The sequence below is a fragment of the Alligator mississippiensis genome, chromosome 4 (assembly GCF_030867095.1).
Source record: "Alligator mississippiensis isolate rAllMis1 chromosome 4, rAllMis1, whole genome shotgun sequence".
In the NCBI taxonomy this organism is placed as follows: domain Eukaryota; kingdom Metazoa; phylum Chordata; order Crocodylia; family Alligatoridae; genus Alligator; species Alligator mississippiensis.
The window spans coordinates 154,055,785-154,078,021 of record NC_081827.1 but is presented as its reverse complement, the minus strand read 5'-3'; the positions used below and the strand labels follow the sequence as shown (position 1 = coordinate 154,078,021).

The window sequence follows — 22,237 nt, the reverse complement described above, 5'->3', positions numbered from 1 at the left end:
ACCCTACCACTCCCTGCGCCGCTGCCTGTGGCCCCTGCCACTCCCTGCACTTCTGCCACTTCCCACCCCACTATTAAGTGTTCTTTTGGCCACCTCAACATGCGGTAAAGGGCTCTGGGCATATGCCTCAACTCAGCTGAAGAGTACTTGCTGTACTTCATCATTGCCATCTGCATCCTCCACAACATCTGTGAGACCAGGGGAGAAACCATAGTGTGCCCTTGTCTGGGCATCACCACCCAGGGAGTCATGGTCAGGGAGATTCTGGTACACTGGGATGATGTGCCAGATGAACTGGGGACTGGGGGATCTAGAGAAACTGGCTGATCTTTAGTAGAAGCACCCAGATATAGGGGAATATGGCACAGGAAATAAATGTGCCTCAGTTTACCTTTTTCATTAATATAGTAGAACTTTATTTAATAAAACCCACTGAACGTTAAACTTTTGAAAAACAAGTCCTTTTCTTGGTGAAAAACTACAAAACGAACTTGGAGGGAGAAGTGGGAAGGGCAAGATAACAGGGATGGGTGAGTTGGGAACCAAGGTTTTGCCAGTGGGGTAGCAACTTCCACAGGAATTGGGAGACAACCTCAAGGGGGATGGAAGGGTGGAAGCCCCAGTGCCCTAGGTCCCTGGCAGTGGAGTGAGGTCCATGGACTTTTCTCCATAGGTCTGGGCAGGTGGGTGATCCCTGACCCACTATTCCCCTAAAAGGAGTGTGGGCAGGGGTGCGGCAGGAGTCTGCTCCACAGCCAGTCTTGCTGGCACCTCATGGCCTGCTGAGGAACCCTGACATCCTTGTCCATGGTCCCTGGATTCCGTTGTCCCACTCCAGGCACCATGGGACTCCTGGCAATGCTTAGCAGGTCTTGTGTGTGCCAAGACCAGAGTTGGCAGGCCATTCTCTCATCTGGGGTCTAGAGAGGTCCTGGCAAGCAGGACTATGGTCCTGGGTGTGGGGCGAGCTCACTTCTAGGTCTCAGACATGGTGAAGGGGGGATATAAGGGTCCCAGGTCCCCACTCAAGGCTCTGTCCTTGCAACGTTCTGTCATGGCAGAGAAGTGGGATTTGATTATTCCCTTGAGTTTGGCAGTCCTATGTCTTGCTAGAGCTGTCCAGTACCAATTTGGTGGCCTACAGACCCAGGGGGACTGCTAGAACTGTTGGGGAGGTGACAGCCCTGGGGATGACCATGGTGTCGGGGGGAGGGTGGGAGTGGATGTCTCAGTCCCAGTCACACTTTTTCCCTTGCCCTTTGGAGATGGCACAGCCAAGTTGCCCTTCTTCCTATCAGTCAGCCAGGTTGCAGTATCTCCAGCCCTGCTTCTCCTGTCCCTGCTCCTCTTCCCACTTCTTGTGTTGCCAGACAAGGCACCAAGAGAGGGAGGACCAAGACTGCCTCCCAAGGTGCTGAGTGCAGAAATCCTGTTCGCCACCCCAATGGGAAGAGTCCATAGGGTTGGATTTACCGTGGTGACTGGGGCTGCTAGATGCCTCACACTCCATTCAGGGCCATGGGGGTTATGATGTGTTCCAGGGAGAGAGCAGTACAGCAACTGGGCTAATATAGGTCTTCTAAAGGCTATCCAGGTCCTTGTCCTGCTGCTGGGAATCAGCCAGCCTTGATGAGGCATGGTTGGCTTCCTCGAGGCACCATGTGACTATCAGTGACCCTTTCTTGTTCCTTGGCAGACCTTGTGTGGACATCCATCAGCCTCACAAGGTCCCCCCTCCACATCTCCAGTCTCTCCATGTGCTAGTTCCCCCACAGCTTGAAGTGCAAGTAATCGGTGATGTGAAGTAAGCAGCACCTCAAACATTTCCTTGCTGCCCATCTTCTCCAGACATCTCTTCTGTGTTTGCAACTATGTGATGGCCTGTCCTTGAGCTTCTATCTCATCTTCTATGCTCACACCTTCTGCATGTAGGTGTTGCCCCTGAGAATAGAGACAAGAAACACTGTGGCTTTGTCAATTTGAGGTTTCACCCATCTAGCATTTCTCAGCCAGGGACTCTTACAGCAACAGAAGCTCAAAATATGAAGTTCCCCATCTTCTCTATCTCCCTCAATGTCCGGGAACTGCACTGTCCTCACCTGCCCAGTGCTTATGAAATCAGGTCCCCAGGGGGTTGTTCCCTGCCTTGGTGGTGGGCTCCACTGCCTTCCCTGGGGCTGTTATGCACCATGTGCTCTCAGGGTGTTTCTGCTACCTGCTGCTGCACCTGCCCCATAATGGCATAGGTGCTCACAGTATGATCATTCCTACCAAGTATGCAGAACAGCTCTTCATGGAAAGGCATGGTCTGTCTCTTGGCCCTGGAGATCCTGTTGGCATTGACAGCCCTCCTGAAGTAGGTTTCCATCCACTTGATTTTGGTTTTGTGCTATGACTAGTATTGGTCAGGGCCCTGTGCCTTCTGCTTTTGCACCTCCTTGTTGAGGTGCACAGTGCGGCACTGTTCCTGGATCTTCTCAGTACCCCAGAGGGTGATGAGGTTCATCATTTCCTTGATGACCAAATTCTGCCCCCAGCTGTAAGCAGCAGAAGAGGAAGGGATGGGGTCTGCTATGGTTTGGGGCTGTTCCTGTGGGATCTCAGTAAATACAAACTGGTTCAGATGTCACCAGGTGAATAAAGGTCTGGGTATGAGGGTACTGGTCATGTCACAGGGGTGTGGCTCTGGGCACTGTTATTCTGAGGCATGTACAGTGTTTTCTTGGGTGGTAAGTTGTTGCTGAGACTTTTGGTATACAGGCTGCTGGAGTCTAGTTGTTCTGGGAGGCTGGTGCTAGAAAGCTGTCTTCTTGATACTGCAGATGATGTAGAAATCACAACTCAGATACCTGTTGGGTGGCAAAAGCTCAGAAAGGTTTAGTGTCATTGGAGAGCATATCAGTTAGTCTGATTAACAGTCAGTCCAACTTGAAGCTTGACCATTACCAGTAGATACATTATTCATGCTCCCTATGACCTTTATGAAGGAGAGGTCTCTGAACTCCTGTATTTATACTTGCATCCCCCCACCCCACCCTATCTCATGCCCACTCTTATCTCTCTCTGTCAAGATGTTCATCTTTGTTTTTGTTTGCCAAGTTCCTGTAATGAGAGGTTCTCATTAGTAAGTTCTAACTACATTTGTAGCTTCTCTTTTTGTACTACTTCCAAAGTCTTTTTGATCGTTAGTGCATGTAGTTTGTTTTTTTCCCCTTACCGGGTCATCCAGTAGTCAGGAACTTTCTCCCATACTGTTTTTGGCATCATAGTTTACTAAAGCTTAGTATAACTACAGCCTAGAACAACCAGAATTCCTACAGGTATATGGTTCTCTCTAACTTCAACTGGGTCCAGGTCTGATCAGATGTGTCCCCTCATTCCAGATACCTCAATACCACTGTTCATGCCCCTCCCGAGCCCTGAACTTTAAAGGGCCATCTGCTTTGCAGTTCCAGCATGGCTGACCATGCCACCCCCAGCTCTGAACTTTTGAGGGCCATCCACCTGCTGGTCCAAGCATGGCTGGGCAGGCTCTCCAAGCTCCAAACTTTCCAGGGATATCTACCTGCAAACTCCAACACAGCTCCAAAGTTTACAGGGTCCACTACCTGGAGGCCCACCATGGGCTGACCATAGCCAACCACGCCCTAAATATTTCAAGAGTCAACTCCCTGCCAGCCAAACTGGTCTGCCCCCTACCCCATACCTGAAATGTCAGAACACCTCCCACATGTGTGAGCCAGGAGCCATGCCAGGGTTTTGAACTGGAGGTGTTTGGGGCTGCATCTTTGGTTTGGGGATCTCAGGTCTTGATTTGAATCTTGGGGTCCTGGATCTTTGGGTCTGTGTCTGAGTTTTGGGGGTCTCTCGCTCTGGGTGCATGGGTCTGTGTGTGTGTCTTGGGGGACTTCACATATATGCCTTAACCCCTACTCCCCTGTATTTGCCTACAGTGCAGTGTGGGGCTGGTGAAAGGGGCTGAGCTTCCCTAGAACTGAAGCTGATGGGGGAGGGGTGTTTGCTTTGTGCTTTACTGGAACAGTGAAGGGCAGCTGAATGCCAAAGTGTCTCTTGGGGGTGGGGAGTGGGATGGTGGTACAGTGTATCAGAAGGTGGTACAGTGGCTCCTATCAATAAGGGAGGGTGCAAAGCTTCCTCACATGCGTGGATGAGCTCTACGTGACTCAAAAAGTCTATGGACTGACAAGAGATAAAGCGTTGCTGGACCTGGTACTGGCCAAAGGGGACGATCTAGTCAGTGACCTAAGAATCGATGGAAAACTGGGTGATAGTGACCATGAGCTGGTCACCTTTACTATCCATCGCAATGCTGGCAAGTCAGTCAGCAACACAGAAATCCTTGACTTTAGGAAAGCTGACTTTGACAAGCTCAGGAGGCTGATTGTCAAGTCCCTAAGGGACTATGACTCAACAGAAAAAGGAGTCCAAGAGGAGTGGTTGCTCCACAAGGGAGCGATCCTGACAGCACAAGGGTTGTCCATCCCATCTCGGAGGAAGGGTAGTAAAAGGGCACAGCAACCCCCTTGACTCAGCAGGGAACTTGAGGACCTCCTACACCTAAAAAGAGAGACTTATAAAGGATGGAAGGCTGGAATAACCACCAAGGAGGAGTACTCAGCACTGGTCTGTGCCTGCAGGGAGCGGACCAGGAAAGCCAAGGCTGCAACCAAACTCCATCTGGCTTCATATATCAAGGATAATAAAAAGTCCTTTTTCAGATATGTAGCGAGTTGGAAAAAAAGCAAGGGTAACATTTGACCCCTGCTGAACCAAATGGGACAACTGATAACTGACACCCAGGAAAAAGCCAACCTGCTTAATGGGTACTTTGCATCGGTCTTTCATCAGCCCAAGGGGACTGCCCTGCCCAGCATGACACGGGACGGCCAGGGTGAGAGCATATTTATACACAGCATCGATGTAGACCTTGTAAAGGAACACCTTGAGTGGCTGGACATCTTCAAGTCAGCTGGTCCTGACAGATTACACCCTAAAGTACTCAAGGAGCTGGCAGGTGTCATAGCCCAACCATTGGCAAAAATATTCGGAAGTCCATGATGCTCAGGTGAAGTACCTGAAGCCTGGAAGAAGGCCAGTGTGGTACCCATCTTCAAGAAAAGGCAGAAAGTAGATCCTGTGAATTACAGGCCAATCAGCTTGACCTCAAGATTCTGGAGAAAATTATCAGAGACCCTTCTTGATAAGCTGGCTGATGGCAACATCCTGAGGGACAGCTAGCACAGGTTTGTTATGGGTAGGTCTTGCCTGACCAGTCTTATCTCCTTCTATGACCAGGTGACTTATCACCTGGAAAAGGGAAAAGAGATTGACGTCATATATCTGGACTTTAAAAAAGCCCTTGATCTGGTGCCCCATGACCTCCTCATGGAAAAATTGTCCAACTGTGGCTTTGGCTACACCACAGTCCAATGGCTGGGAAATTGGCTCTGAGGTTGGGCCCAGAGAGTAGTAGTTGATGGAAGGGAATCACTATGGCGCTCCATGACCAGTGGTGTCCCCCAAGGCTCTGTCTTTGGACCAGTTCTCTTTAACATCTTTATCAATAATGTGGACATTGGTGTCAGAAGCACACTGGCCAAGTTTGCCGATGACACTAAACTTTGGGGCATAACGTCCATACCTGAGGATAGGCTAGTGATCCAGGCTGACTTGGATAAACTTAGTAAGTGGGTGGACACAAACTTGATGACGTTCAATACCAAAAAATGCAAGGTACTCCACCTCGGGGGGAAAAAACATGCAGCACGCTTATGGGCTTGGCAGTGCTACGCTCACTAGCACCACGGCTGAAAGAGACTCGGGGGTCATGAGTGACCACAAGTTGAACATGAGCCACCAATGTGATGTTGCAGCTGGTAAAGCAAATAAAATTCTGGTTTGCATCCATAGATGCTTCTCAAGCAAATGCCAGGATGTCATCCTCCCGCTTTACTCAACCTTGGTGAGGCCACAGCTGGAGTACTGCATCCAATTCTGGGCTCTACAATTCAAGAAGGATGTGGAGAAACTTGAGAGAGTCCAGAGGAGAGCCACACACATGATCAGAGGGCAAGAAAATAGGCCTTATGAAGACAGGCTGAGAGCCATGGGACTCTTCAGCCTAGAAAAGCGCAGGCTCAGGGGTGACCTGAGCGCAGGCTCAGGTAATGCCTATAAGTACGTAAGGGGTGTGCATCAGGATCTGGGGGAACGTCTGTTCACCAGAGCACCCCAAGGGATAACGAGTACCAACAATCATAAACTCTTCCATGACTGTTTTAGGCTAGACGTAAGGAAAAACTTCTTTACTGTCTGAGCCCCCAAGGCTTGGAATAGACTCCCTCCAGAAGTGGTGCAAGCACCTACTCATTCAGGAAACGTTTAGATGCTTATCTTGCTGGGATCCTTTGACCCTAGCTGACTTCCTGCCCCTGGGGGCTGGGCTTCCAGCAGGAGGCTGGACTTCATGATCTTTGAGGTTCCTTCCAACACTAATATCTATGAAATCTATGAAAAGTGTTTGTTGAACTTGTTGAACCTCAATTGAAGTGACTTCAACAGGTGGAGATTTCCACTATGCACAGAATATTTTTTCTGGTGGAAGTGCTATGAACACTTGTACATCTAACATTTTAACCAGTGGAACTGCAGTTCTACTGGTGGAAATGCAATGCTTGTATACAGCCTTAGGGCGTCTGTACACATGCTCTGAGGTGGAGGTGGGGGAGGGCACTTTAATTAGAGCGGCTCTGAGAGTCACTCTAATTAAAGTGCCTGCAGTCACATGTATTCAGCCTCCTATGCTTCAAAATGGTGGTGAGGGCACTTTAACTAAAAGTCATTCAATGAGCTTTAGTTAAAGTGTCCCTGCCACCATTTTGAAACGTGGGGACACTGAATACACCTGATATGGAGGCTGCTGGAGTGTGCTAATTAGCACAGTTTAGCAGACTCAGAGCAGATTTGATTAATCAAGACTGCTCCAACTCATACTACATGTCAGAGCAGAGCTCCATCACATATATAGGTGCCCTTAGAGGCTAACTGGTTTAGAGGGGCATGAACTTTTTGTACACATCCATCTGCTTCTTTAGATGCTATGATTGATGAGAGAGTGTTCTCAACCCCATCCCACAACACAGTCAGAAACAACATCAGAATCCCTCAATCCCTTTGACAAGGTGAGGAAAGCCATCAAGCAGATGAAGAACAGCAAAGCATTTGGAGCATTTGGAATCCAGGCAGAAATCTTCAAGCAGGAGGGAGAGAAGTTTACATCATAGCTCCATTCCCTCATCTTAAGCATCTGGAATGATGAGGAAATTCCAGATGACATCATGGACACCTTCACGACAACCTTCAAGAAAGGAGACATGTCTGACTGTGAAAATTACAGAGGGATCTCCTTGCTGTCATCTAGTCCAACCCCATGCTCAAAAGCAGGACCAACTAGATCATCCCAGCCAAAGCTTTGTCTACCCGCGAGTTGAAAACCTCCAAGAACAGAGATCCCACCACCTCTCTGGGTAACCTGTTCCAGTGTTTTACTACCCTCCTAGTGAGAAAATTCTTCCTAATATCTAACCTAAACTTCCCCTGCTGCAACTTGAGACTGTTGCTCCTTGTTCTGCCACCACTGAGACAGTCTAGTTCCATCCTTATTCAAACCTCCCTTCAGGTAGTTAAAGGCTGCTATTAAATCCCCTCTCAGTCTTGTCTTATCCAAAATAAATAAGCCCAGTTCCCTCAGCCTCTCCTTAGAAATCATGTGCCCTAACCCCCCTAAACTTTTTGTTGCCCTCCACTGGATTCTTTCTAATTTGTCCCCATTCTTTCTGTAGTGGGGGGCTCAAAACTGAACACAGTACTCCAGATGTGGCCTCACCAGTGCTGAATATAGAGGAATAATCACTTCCCTTAACCTGCTGGCAACACTCCTATCAATGCAGTCCAGTATGCTGTTAGCCTTCTTTGCATCAAGGTCATGCTGTTGGCTTATATTCAGCTTATTGTCCACAGTAAACCCCAGGTCCTTTTCTGCAGAGTTGCTGCCCAAACAGTCAGCCCCCAGCTTGTACTATTGCATGGGATTGCTCCATCCTAAATGCAGGACTTGGCACTTGTCCTTGTTGACCTCATGAGTTTCCTTTTGGCCCAATCCTCCAATTTGTCTAGGTCACTCCAAATCCTAGCCCTACCCTCCAGCATATCTGCTACTCCCCACAGCTTGGTGTCATGTGCAAATTTGCTGAGGACGCACTCTATGCCATCTTCTAGGTCATTGATAAAGACATTGAACAAAACCAGCCCCAGGACTGACTCCTGGGGCACTCCACTTAATACTGGCTGCCAAGTAGACATCAAGCCATTGCTTACTACCCTCTGAGCCCAAAGCTCCAGCCAGCTTTCTGTCCACCTTATAGTCTGTTCATGCAGCCTGTACTTCCTTAGCTTGCCTGTGAGAATGTTGTGGGAGACTGTATCAAAAGCCTTGCTAAAATCAAGATGTACCATATCCACTGGTCTCCCCTCATCCACAGAGCCAGTCATGTCATCATAGAAGGCAGTTAGGTTGGTCAGGGATGACTTGCCCTTGGTGAATCCATGCTGACTGTTCCTAATCACCTTCTCTTCCAAGCGCTTAGAAATGGATTCCTTGAGGATCTGCTCCATGATATTTTCAGAGACTGAGGCGAGGTTAACTGGTCTGTAGTTCCCTGGATCCTCCTTTTTTCCTTTCCTAAATGTGGGCATTATGTTTGCCCTTTTCCAGTCATCTGGGACCTCTCCTCATAACTATGAGTTTTCAAAGATGATGGCCAGTGGCTCTGCAATCTCATCAGCCAACTCCCTCAGCACCCATGGGTGCATCCATATATATGCTTTGTATATATCCAGCTTTTCTAAATAGTCCCTACACTCTTCTTTCACCACTGCTGGCTGCTCACCTTCTCCCCAAACTGTGCTGCCAGCTGACCTTGGCTGTGAAGACTTAGGCAAAGAAGGCATTGAGCACTTCAGCCTTTTCTGCATCCTCTGTCACAAGGTTCCCTCCCTGATTCAGTAAGGGACCCACACTTTCCCTGACCCTCTTCTTGCTGCTGACATACTTGTAGAAACCCTTCCTGTTACCCTTCACATCCCTTAATAGCTGCAACTCCAATTCTGCTTTGGCCTTTCTGTCTTCATCCCCGCATGCCTGAGCACTGCTCTCATACACCTCCCTAGATATTTGTCCAAGTTTGCACTTCTTATAAGCTTCCTTTTTGTGACCCTTTTTGTGACTAATTTTTCTGAAGAGTTCCCTGCTAAACGAAGCTAGTCTTCTGCCATACTTGCTAGTCTTCTTGTGCATCGGGATGGTTTGTTCCTGCTCTCAGTAAGGCTTCTTTAAAATACAGCCAGTTCTCCTGGACTCCTCTCCCCCTCACACTGGCTTCCCAGGGAATCCTGCCCACGAGTTCCCTGAGTGAGTTGAAGTCTGCTTTTCTGAAGGCCAGGGTCCTTACTTTGCTGCTCTCCATCCTTCCTTTCCTCAGGATCCTGAACTTAATCATCTTGTGGTCACTGCTGCCCAAGTTGCCATCTACTGCTGTCCAAGTTGCCATACTACATTCCTCACCAATTCATCCCTGTTTGAGAGCAGGAAGTCAAGAGGAGCATGGCTTCTAGTTGACTGCTCCAGCATTTGCACCAAGAAGTTCCCAAAACTCTCCAGAAACTTCTTGGATTGCCTGTGCACTGCTGTACAGTATTGCCCTCCAAGCAGATGTCAGGGTGATTGAAGTCCCCCATGAGAACCAGGACTTGTGATTGGGAAACTTTCACTACCTGTTTGAAGAAAGCCTAATCTACCTCTTCCTTCTGACCTGGTGGTCTATAGCAGACATTCACTACAACATCACCCTTGTTTCTCTCCCTTCTAACCTTAACTCAGAGACTTTCAACAGGTCTATCTCCAGTTTCATACTGGAGCTCTGAGCAATCATGGCTCTTTTACATTAAGTGCAACTCCTCTTCCTCTTCTCCCCGACCTCTCCATCCTGAACAGTTTGTACCCACTCATGACAGTGCTCCAGTCATGCGAGCTACCCCACCAAGTCTCTGTTATTCCAATCGCATCATAGTTCTGTAACTGTGCAAGGACTTCCAGTTCTTCCTGCTTGTTTCCCAGGCTCTGTGCATTTGTATACAGGCACCCGAGGTAACTAGTCGATTGCCCTGATTTCTCAGGAAGAATGAGAACACTTCCCCTGTTGCTGTCTCCTGTTTGCTCTTCCTCCAGATCTCCCGATTCCCTACTTACCTCAGGGCTTTGGTCTCCACCCTGCCACAAACCTAGTTTAAAGCCCTCCTCACTAAGCCTGTCTGCAAAGATGCTCTTCGCTCTCTTTGTCAGGTGAATCCCATCTCTTCCCAGCAATCCTTCTTCTTGAAACAACATCCCATGGTTGAAGAAGCCAAAGCCTTGCTGGCGACACCACCTGCACAGCCAGGTATTGATCTGCATGATGCACCTGTTCCTGCCAGGGCCCTTTTCCTGGACCAGAAGGACTGAAGAGAACACAACCTAAGCCCCAGACTCCTTCACCCTTGCACTCTGAGTACTGTAGTCACTTTTGATCTGCTCAGGGTCTCCCCTGGCAGTACCATTGGTGCCCACATGGATGAGCAGCATGAGGTTAGGAGTCGGGGGGCTGGATGAGTCTCAGTAATACCTCCTTGACATCTTGGGTCTGGGCTGTAGACAAACAGCAGACTTCCCAAGACAACAGGTCAGGTCAGCAGATGGCTCCCTCTGTCCTCTGCAAAAGACAGTCTCCAACCACCAGTACCCATCGCTTCTGCTTGGTGGCGGTTGTCACGATCCTTTCCACCTTGGTGAGGCCTGACCTATCCTCCTCCACCAATGGAACATACTCCTCCCTGTGTGTTTGTAGGGCTGTATATCTGTTCTACAGCAAACTGCTGCAGGTGGAGGTGAAGTTTTCTGCTTGCTGCCAGAGGCCACAAGCTTCCAGCTTCCACCCTTGTGGGAGTCTATGTCCTTTCTCTTCTAGCGCTGCCTTTGGCAGTTCTTCCTCCACAGTTCCAGAGATCAGCATCAAATCAATGAACTCCTCATGGTGGAGGATGCTTCAGAGCCTCACCACCTCCTCATGTACCTCTCATGCCTGTTCCCTGAGAGACACCACCAGGAGGTTACACCACAGGCACCCCCAGATTTGGCTGTTGTTGGAAGGCACCTTCAAGCCTCAGTCCCCACAGCATCAAGCCTGGACCTGGGAGCAAGCCTTATTGGTAAGCCGTCCTGCCTGGACAGAAACCTCAGAGCTGCAAGCAGAGGCAGTGGCAGTGGCTCTGCCATTGTGACGTCCTCCAGCCATTTCCCTTGGTCTCTTAATCTGCCTTCTTTCTCTTACTGCCCTTCTTCCAAGCACACCTGGAAGCTGGCGTGTTTACTACTTGGTGGCCCCAAAAGGTTCCTTCTTCCCTGCTTCCTCACACCAAACTGAAAGGCTCTCCCCTCAAAAAGGTGGGGGACAAACTGACTTGCGGACTGACCTGTGAACTGCCTGCAAACTACTTACCTTTTTTGCAGCCCCTGTTCACTGGTTTCTTGCTACATCTGACCATCAACAAGCTTCCCGCTGGAGTGGAATCATAGGTGGAGGGAGAGAAAAATTTTGGGGGAGGGCTGAGCGCTTGCACCCCCCCAGGCAGGAAAGTCTGTGGGGGAAAGTCCGCGCGTGTGCTGCCCCCAGCCCTTCACCAGCCTCAGCTGTCTGGACAGGGTAGCCGGATCAGGGCCAGCTTTGACTGTGCTGCCAGGCCAGAGGGGATGGAGCCCCCAGGACCCCTGAATCCCCCCCCCCCCCCCCCCCAGGCCCTGCGCAGCTGGGGCAGGGCAGGGCACAGGACGGAGCCACGGCTCGTCGGGGGAACAGGGAGGGGGTGGCAGCTCCCACCGCTGCACATGTCCTGGGAGGCACAGGGGACAATCTGCATGGGACAAGGGTGGCCAGCTGCTGCTGGCTGTGGCCAGGGCAGTGCTGGGCTCCTCCCGGGGGGGCATGCTACCCTGTGGGCAGGTGGCAGCAGTGCTGGGAGGGGGATCAGGTGGGCTACGGAGACTCTTGGGGTAGCTGCAATTGCCCCCCTTACCCTTAGCTTCCCTCCCAGCACTGCCACTGCCCACCCCCAGTGTAGAATGGCCCCCTCCCGCCAGGAAGAGCCTGGCACAGCCCCAGCCCCAGCCTGCAGCAGCAGCCCGCCCTGTGCCCCCCATGCCTTCTAGGAGGCATGTAGCAGCAGGAGCCATGCCCCCTGAATGAGCCGCTCAGGGGATTTGGGGGAGAGTGAGAGGCACAAGCAGGGCCAGGGGGCTGTAGCTGGGGAGTGAGGGGCACCAGTAGGGGTGGGGGGCTGTTGTGGGGGAGTGAGGGTCACCAGTAGGGCTGGGGGGCTGATGTGGGGAATGAAGGGCACCAGTAGGGGTGGGGGGCTGTTGTGGGGGGGTGGGGGGCATGAGCAGGGCTGGGGGGCTTTTGGGGGCAGTGAGGGGCACCAGCAGGGCTGGGGAGGGGCCTGTGGTGGGCCCTTAATTTTAATTACAGAGTTTGGGGTTTTTATCAGAGAATTTGCAATTTTTTTATCAGGGAAAACCAGGATCCCTGCTTATCAATCATCTTCAGAACCACAGATAAGGCAATCATAGAAGACAATCATCCTCAACTGCAAGGGACTGCTAAGGATGAAGCTGGGGCCATTCTCACAAAATGTGGTTTTGTATAGCCAAAGGATGATACATCTAAAACAAAGAATGTAGGCTACAGTTAAAGAATGGATGACTATGTTCTAGAAAGCAATTACTGAAAAGGATTTGGTTCACCATAGACAACAAACTGAATATGAGCTGCCAGTATGAGGCTACTGTAAAATGGACTACTGCAAGGCTTGAGGGTTAAAAACTTGGAGAAGGTATAGAAAAAGAACCATAAAAAATTTAGGGTTGTAAAGATTTAGAATGTCTTCATTGTGGACTTGCTTTGCCAGGCAACACCACCCTCAAACAGACTGCGCCGTTTTGCATGCCCAACCTTCCAAACCAGAAGCAGTGTACTGCATTTGCAGGGCACTGCAAGCAGGCTGATTATCAGGGATCCTGGTTTTCTCTGTTTCAAAATCCCAAAAAAAATCCCAAACCAAAATCTGCATTTTTCTGCAATTAAAATGAAATACCACTATATGTATATATGTATGTGTCAGTTGAACACAATGTTTTATAGATATATTTACAATTTTAAAGTGCCTCAATCATTATAATAAAATGAATTCTAAATACCTACATATCTTGTTCTTTGATTTGATTTTTTTTCTTCATGGAAAATCAGAGCTCCTTCTGCCCCCCTTGCTCACCAGGACACAGGTCCAGCTGCAGCTGTCCCCCCAGCTACTTTGTGATGCTGAGCAGCCCTGATATGCCAGTTTCCTGCCCCTGCCTATGCTGTTGCCCCCAACTCCCAAGCCACAGCCCCCTCCCAGCCCTGCTGGTGCCCCTCACTCCCAACCCAGAGTTCTGCACTCCCCACCCCCAGCCATGCTGGTGCCTGTCACTCCCAACCCATAGTCCCCTGTCCCTGCCAGTGCCTCCCACTCCCAACCTACATCCCACCACTACCACCCCCAGCTCTGCTAGTGCCCCTTACTCCAACCTTCAGCCCCCTGCATCTCAGCCCTGCTGGAGAGGGTCCCCAGTTTCCCACCACCCCTCCCAGCCCCACACAGACTCACAGAATGATGGTCTGCAGGGACATGGCAGGGACAGCCTCCAGCATGAGATGCATGTAGCACACCTCACGTGGAAGCACAGGCAATTGCTCAGGCACTACACACTGCTCCATGCCACGATCTAGGGCATGGTGCAGCGGTAAGGATCAGCACCATGCTCCACAGTAGCAGCATGAAGCCAAGCACGTCTCTGGCCCAGGCTGTGCCTCAGGTAGCAGGACAGCAAGGGGCTCCAGGTCGCCGCCGTCCTGTCCAGGCCAGAGCATGGTGGCTGCAGCTGCAGCTGTGGCTGCAACAGCTCCAGCTCATGTGGGTGGCAGCAGCATGAGTCTAGCCATGCCACGGGCTTGAGGGAGGAGAAGGGGATGCCTATGGTACCTCCCACCCCAGGCTGGAGCTGCCATGCTGCGCCAGGCAGCCTGGCCATGGTCAGCTCTCTCCGGACCCCGCCCCCCCCCAGCAGATAGCATCTCCTAGCTGTCCTACCCCCTTCTACTGAGAGCTTGGGTACAGGCCCTGGCATTGGTGGCCCAGCCATACAGCTTCCCATCACCCCCAAAGGACCCACACCTGCTTCCCCAGCTGGAAGGGTAGGAGCCTCTGGCCAGGTCCTGCAAGCAACAGCATGGAGCCAGGCTCACCAGCAGCACCGAGCACAGCCTCAGATCCCCCTCTCCTGCCACAGCCCCAGCACCTGGACACCTCCCAGTGCCAGTAGGCACTCAAACCTCCTCCACATACCTCTGTCACAAACACACACACATATGCCCTGCACAGCTCCCCTAGACAGTCTCCTGGATCTGGCCTTCCAATCCCCACCCCATAGACTTACCTGTATCCAGCTGCCAGGGCTGATCCCACCACCCTACCTGGCTGTATGCTGGCCACATGAGTGCATACACGCACATGGCACTTCATGCCTTCAATCACCTTCACCCCAGCCTCAAGCAGCAACTTGCAAACTGGAAGGCTGCCAGCCTGCAAGGAAAAACCCAGTTTCCTGAAGCTTTCTCCTTTTGTGAGAAAAATCTGTGATTTTTCTCCTTTAAAGGAAAAAAATCCGCATTTCCCCGTGTTTTCCCACAGGAAATGGAAAACCCGGATTCCTGTTGATTTCTTGGCAACTATTGATGACCTGTTCCTGTCACAAGTTGTCTAAGGACTGACTGGGGGGGAAGCCACTCTGGACTTAGTGCTTATCAAAGGGAAGGACATGGTAGAGGACCTGAGGATTGGTGGTACTCTGGGTGACAGTGACCATGATCTGATTAGGTTCATCATCCACCAGAAGGCTAGGATTTCAGTTAGTAGAGCAGAAGTCCTAGACTTCAGAAGGGCAGACTTTAACAAACTCAGGAGTCTAGTTAGTAAGGCCCTCTGTGACCAGCAACTGGAGGATTTGGGGGTCCAGGAGCAATGGTGCCTCCTGAAGGCAGCAATCCTCTGCACAAAAAGAGGTCATTCCCATGAGATCAAAAAGCAGGAAGGGAGCCAAAAGACCTGCTTGGCTCAATAGGGAGATCAGAGACCTTTTGAAACAGGAAAAGGATACATATACGCAATGGAAGGAAAGATCAGCAACGAGAAGAGTTCACTTATATAACCAGGGTTGGCAGGTATGAGATACTGAAAGCCAAGGCAGGCACATAGATCAGGCTAGCATCCAAAATTAAGAACAACAAAAAGTCCTTCTACAGGTACATGGGGAGCAAGAAAAAAAATCAAGCTTCACTGTGGGACCCCTACTGAATTTGGAGGGGCAGTCCACAGTAGATCCCCATGAAAAGTCAGAGGTCCTAAATGGCTACTTCACATTAGTATTCCAGAAGGCTAACAAGAGCTGTTCACCTGTCCTGAGGCCCAGGGAAAATGGGGAAGTCAACAGACAACAAGTAATCATCCCCAACCAGGTGAGGGTCCTCTTAGAACAATTAGACGTTTTCAAGTCCTCTGGGCCAGATGACCTACACCCAAGAGTCCTAAAAGAACCGGCTGAACTTATAGCAGGGCCCTTGGAAAAGATATTTGAAAAGTCGTGGAACACGGGAGTGGTCCTGGATGATTGGAAGAGGGCTAACGTAATACCCATCTTTAAGAAAGGGAGGAGGGATGACTCTGCAAACTATAAACTGGTCAGTTTGACTTTGATCCTAGGAAAAACTTCTGAAAAAATTGTTAAGAAGGCCATTAATTGCAAGCTAGCAACTGACAGGTTATTTAGAAACAATACTGTGGAGGGTAGATCATGCCCTCCACAATGGCTTTGTGGAGGGTAGATCATGCCTAACAAACCTGGTGTCCTTTTATGACCAGGTAACTAACCAGCTGGACAAGAGACATGAAGTAGACATCATTTACCTGGACTTCAGTAAGGCCTTTGACTCTATCTCCCATGAAATTCTCTCAGTTAAACTGGTGCAGCCTACGGTGAGGTGGGTGGACAACTGGCTTAGAGGCCGGTCCCAGAGAGTTGTAATCGATGAGACGGCTTCATCTTGGAGGGCTGTCTCCTGTGGCATCCCACAGGGATTGGTGCTTGGACCCATGCTTTTTAACATATTCATTAATGACTTGGATGCAGGGGTGGAATGCTCTATGATTAAGTTTGCTGATGATACCAAGCTGTGGGGAAATGCAAGCACACCAGAGGATAGGTAAGGATCCAGAATGACCTAGACAGTAGGACTGGGCGAAACGGCACCTTCCTGTTTTGACTTGCATTTCGACACAACAGCATTTCATTTTGATTCAAAACTGCTGTTTCATTCTGTTTCATCGAAACAGTTTCACTGTTTCAACACTGTTTCGATGTTTTCCCCATAGGCTATAATGGGGAAGCTCGAAACAGCCCATAACTTTGTCATTTCTGGCCTGATTTGGATGAAACTTGCAGGAATGGTAGCCTCTTCTGGGGGCATAAAGCCTGCCAAGTTTCAAGGAGACAGGTGTAGGGGTTTCAGGGAAACTGCACCTCAAAGTCTTGAAAAGCAGAAAATCCATGTCAAGTGTATGTGTTAAGCCACAGTGGGGTCAAAACTGTAGGCTTGATAGCCCCTGCTGAGGCAATGAAGCCTGCCAGCTTTCAAGGAGACAGGTGTAGGGGTTTTGGGGAAACTGCACCTCAAGCTACTGACAAGCAAAACTTGTGACATGGGTGACACTGTGTGTGTTAAGGCGCAGCAGGGTAAAAACGGGAGGCATGCTATCCCCTGCTGTGGCCACAAAGCCTGCCAACTGTTGAGATAGATACAGGGGCTTCTGGGACCCTGCACCTCTAGCTGCTGACAGGCAATGGGTCAGTGACACTGTGTGTGTGTTGAGGTGCGCCCTCACTCAACTGACACCAAGGCAGAAAGCAGGGTAGTTCAAACAATGATGCCTTTTATGCAGGTTTTCCATCCCTCCCCCAGAGCACTGAGATTGGAAGGGACTTCAGGAAAGGATGACAGTCACTGGCCAGCTATACAGTCAATAATTAGAGCACTCCTTCCCCCCCCTTTTCCCTCTTTCTCCTCCCCCTCCTTACTTTAGTTTCTGTTTCCCTGCAGGCAAGCCCAGCTTGAGCTTTGAAACTCAAAATGTTTTGGAAATTTCAAAACATTTCAACTTGCCTCATTTCGTTTTGAGGCTGTTTTGAAGCTCTCTGTTTCATTTCGATTTTGCTGTTTCAAGCTCAAAACGAGTCAAAACAGTGTCGAAACGAAACTGCAAGTGAAATTTCTCACAGCTGTACTAGACAGCCTGGTTCTATGGGCTGATCAGAATCAGATGAGGTTCAACAGGGAAAAGTGCTGGGTCCTTCATCTAGGTAGGAAGAACCTTCACCATAACTATAGCTTAGGCAGTAGCCCAGAGCGGTGCTCCTCCTCCTCTACTCAGCATTGGTGAGGACACAGCTGAAGTACTGTGCCCAGTTTTGGGCACTGCACTTCAAGAAGAACACAGACAAGCACGAGAGGGTGCAGAGAAAGGTCACCTGCATGATCAGGGGCCTGGAGGATAGGCCTTATAAGGAGAGACTTCGGGAGCTGGGCTTGTTCAGTCTGAGTAAAAGGAGGCTGAGGGGTGACTTGATAGCCGCCTACAAGGATGTCAGGGGGAAGCACCAAGATCTGGGGAAGCAACTCTTCAGGAAGACACCCCCTGAGAAGACGAGGACGAATGGTCACAAGCTAATAGAGGGAAGATTTAGCCTGGACATAAGGAAGAACTTCTCTGTAAGGGCAACCAGAACCTGGAACACACTCTTGGCAGAGGTGGTGCGGTTGCCATCCTTGAAGGTGGTCAAGAGGAGGCTGGATAAGCACCACATTGAGCTCATTTTTGCTCATTAACCACCTGCCTATGGCAGGGGACCAGACTTGATGATCTTCCAGGTCCCTTCTGGTCCACTGATTCTATGAATCTCTCTCTACTGAGAGGCAGAGTCCTGCTACCCAGCTTCTGGCTTAGAGGGTAATGCACGTGGAACAGCATGGCATAATTGAGCATAATCTGTCTAGAATGGCTACATTTGCAGTGTAGTCATGCTCAGCTGGTCACATAGAGGATAAAGATAACTTGATCACAGAATATAAGTACCTTCATGTGAAAAAATGGCCAAATACTAAAGATCTCTTTAACAGAGAAAGACAAAACAAAAACCAATAATGAAACTGATGCCAGATAGATTTTAAACAGACACCAGGGTGGATGATAATCCATTGTAACTGAGTACTCAAGAGTAGGGGTGGATTTTCCACCTTTAATAATGTCTCAATGCCTTTCTTTTGGAATATACACTTCAGCTGAAAACAAATTATTTGGTTCCAGACAAGGATAATTAGGTGACATTTAGTGGGTGATGAGATAAGAGAGGGCCAGTGAGAATATCTCATTGTATGTTCTGACCTTAAACTCTATGAGTCTATTAACCTAACTGTATTCCTGTCTCTTCAGGAAATGAGGTGATTGCAGTGGACTGGAAAGGACTGAAAGATGTGGACCAAATCAATATGGACAGCACCAGTTCTCTACATGGAAGCAGCATCCACCGACCCTCCACTGAGGTGAGTGCCAACCCTGTATCCACAGGGGAGAGGACCAGGAAGTCTCAACCTTATTGAATACATATAACTGGGCTGAAGTTATCAGGCTCACCTAAGAAGGGCACAGAAATCTTAACTGCACTAAAGACTTTCAGGCCCAAATTTTCTGAAGTCAAAGATTTGGTTTCTAGCTGGACAACTAAAAGTTGAGCCAAAATTAGGGTCTATTTTTGAAAATTTAGACTAAATAAGATTTCACAAGGAAAAGTGTGTCTGACAGTTCATAAATGGTTAGAGGAGTGGAAGATACTCAGACCAAGTTGGATGCTCAGACCAAGTCTGATAACCACTGAACTAAAAGCTGAACTACATGAATATTGGTTAAGGTTGAGGACAAAAGCCTATACGACCCTCAGCAAAGACCTACATTGCTGTGAAAAAATACTTTGTTTTTTTATTTCAATATTTTTCAGATATGTTCTCTTAATCCCTGCTGTTTGGTTGCTATGCAGTATCTCCTGTAGTGAGTCACTTCCTGTTTTGCATTATTGCAACCTCTGTAATTTCATAATCTTATTTTTCTATTCTGTAGGGTCTACTGCATGCAATCATGAAACATTTCATGTTGAACAAAAGGCCACAATTATTTTTTTCGATACCTGTACTACGTTACTTCATAAAACACCAACAATGTCACACATTACAAGATACCAGTATATAAGAATTACATTTTGATACAGAACCTTTACAACTGGGAAGTGTAACTTCCAGAAACTCCTGTTGGGGGAACTCTAGCAAGAACTGCAGGATAAGCTGGGCAGTGCCTGGAACGCTCATGAAAGTCAAGGCAACTCAGCTAAAAATATTAATCAATATGTATAAGCTACAGAACAGCAAAAACATGTGTGGTTGCTCCAAGAAGATTAATCTACATTGATCTAAGGCCCTCTTACTCCTGAATGAGAGGATCCACACAGGTATTTAACAGACTTCAGCTTATGTGCATTGACTCTTACACCTTTCATTGACTCTCCTTAACTTTCCCAAATGTCCCTTTAGAGAAAGGTACTAAACTAAAGAGTTGTACAATGAGATAGCACTAAAATGGCTGGAGGGAACATTTGTAACTACTTTGTGCAAAGAAAGCTGGCTAATATGGACACATCATGCCATTTCATGAGCAAATGGTTTTGTTGTCTGTTAAATAATTATTTACATTCAAATAGTTTCTCGTGCTCCTAACTGAATGAGCCTGAGGCAAGAGCACTTCCTATATAAAGTTTGCACAGTTGTAGTTTTCCCTTAAATAAGAATCTCACAAGCTCATCTTCTGGAAACAACCAAACGTACCAGGCTGCACTGTCCAGCTGAGAAACACTATAGATGCAAGGGGGTCCTATAAATACCCTCTCCTTGCCTTTCTCTTGTGTTGTGGGTTTTTTGTTTGTTTTCTTCTGTTTTGTTTTATTGTATTTTGTTTTATTTCCTCCTCTGCTTCTATGCATCTTTCCAATCCCTGATACAACAAACCGTAAACACATACCTGCAGACACCACTATCAGCAGGAAAGAATGAAGCTGGAATCTTCAACACCAAAAGTATAAGCCTCTATTACTTAAGCTAAAGCATAATTTCTCTAACTATGAATAGAAGGCTCCTGTATTCTTGCAGGGGTGGGGGAGGTGGTGCTTGAATTAGAGTGGGTTCAAGAGCTGCTCCAATTAAAGCTCTGCTGTGTCTTGTGTATCAACATCCCTGCGCTTAAAAATGGCAGTGGGAAGCACTTGAACTAAAGCTCATCAAATGAGCTTTAGTTTAAGCACATCCACTGCCATTTTTAAGTGTAGGGGCGCTGATACATGAGACACAGGAAGCTGCTGGAGCATGGTACAATTAATCAAATCTACTCCAATGCACTGGAATTCCAGCGCGTCAGAGCAGCCTTGCTGCTCATGTATTGACACCCTCTAGGACAGGGGTGGGCAATTATTTCAGGTGAAGGGCCACTTAATGAGTGTTGGCAAGCCATCGAGTGCCACATGACAGACAGCCAGGGGCAGATATGATTTAATTTTCTAAATTTTTTAGGGGCCTTGCGGGCCAGATAGAATGGCCTGGCGGGCTGCATCCATCCCACAGGCTGCATTTTGTCCACCCCTGCTCTAGGACCTGCCACTGCAGAGAGACATAGTCACACACACTGTACCTCTGTGTTACATTAACACGTTGTCTTTCTTCCCTTTTATAGCAAACACGGACAGATTTTTCCTGGGATGGTATCAATGTGAGTACAAGCCCTGCAACTTTTTCTATTTCATGGGTGGCAGCAAAGAAGTATTTGCACTTGCACAGCCAATAGATTAGCTGGGCTTGTCAAACTCTCCAGCTGGACTAATGGGTACAATTTCAGAAATGTCTCTGGAGCCTTGAATGTCACTGAAATTGTGGGAATTGTTATGTAGTATGTGACTGTTGACAGATTTGAGACTAATATTTTAGGAATTATTTGGATACCAGTGGATTCTAGGTTGTCCAGTTCCTCTATGGAAACATGTATTTAAATAAATATATATGTAACCCTTCTGCTGGGCACCAGTTAGTAGCAACAAGGGCTGGGTTCAAACTTTGGGGTCCCCAATAAGTTTTCACTGTGGCTCAAGTCCCATCTGGGATCGCTGAATTTGGCTGGAGTGTCCTGCATAAACAAAACCCCCTCCTTACAAGCAGTGTAAACATGAAGGACAGATTTATTACAGAAACCAAAGGGAAGGAAAACAAAGGAAAACATGAAATGCAATTTAAAACACTACCAACTACAAGGCATAGTCTATAGCAGGGATAGGCAACTCCCGACACAGGTGCCAGAGCATGGTACGCAAAGGCATTTTGCTTGGCACGTAAGCCTCAGAGTGGAGGGTGGGGAAGGGCCTGGGTCTGCACTGCCACAACAAGCATCAGACCCCTTGCAGCTACCTTGCCACCTGCCCCTGGCATGCCAACATCTTACAAATTGAGGTTGCAGATGTTTTTGGCACTCTTCCCAAAAACATTGCTGACCCCTGGTCTATAGCCTCTTGGGGAGGCTTCACTCATGTCCAGGCAGTCTGGGACATGGCGGCTCCTCAAAGGGCAGTTCGAGGGGCCTGCACTCCTATACCTGCCCTTCAGCAGTAGGCTGGACAGGATGGCCCACGCTGAAGTGTCTTATGATGTTCCTTGAGGTTTACTGCATCTTGGAGAGCTGCTAGTAAGCGAAGATCTTTCTGAAGTGCAAAGGGCCCCTCATTGCTTCCTGGGCTTTGAGGGGGTGACTTGTGGCTTCGGTCAGCATACTGCACCCCCAAAATTCCTAGTGCCAATCCCCAGCTCTGCTGGGGCAGAAAACTGCAAAAGAACCC

The 22,237-nt window shown here is 48.7% G+C and overlaps 1 protein-coding gene across 3 annotated transcripts in view; it reads left to right on the top strand.

The window, feature by feature from the left end:
* The window catches only part of FAM131B (family with sequence similarity 131 member B), a 65,793-nt gene that overhangs the window by 22,116 nt on the left and 21,440 nt on the right, over positions 1–22,237 (top strand). The window contains exons 1-3 of one of the 3 annotated variants that reach the window (XM_059726825.1): positions 18,780–18,860; positions 19,432–19,816; positions 21,088–21,123. In XM_059726825.1, the coding sequence (XP_059582808.1) occupies positions 19,799–19,816; positions 21,088–21,123 (54 nt within the window). In that variant the 5' untranslated portion in view covers positions 18,780–18,860; positions 19,432–19,798. Of the gene's footprint in view, positions 1–18,750; positions 18,861–19,431; positions 19,817–21,087; positions 21,124–22,237 lie in introns of those variants that run through there. The other 2 variants (XM_006268594.3, XM_019500585.2) reach the window with 2 other exon arrangements.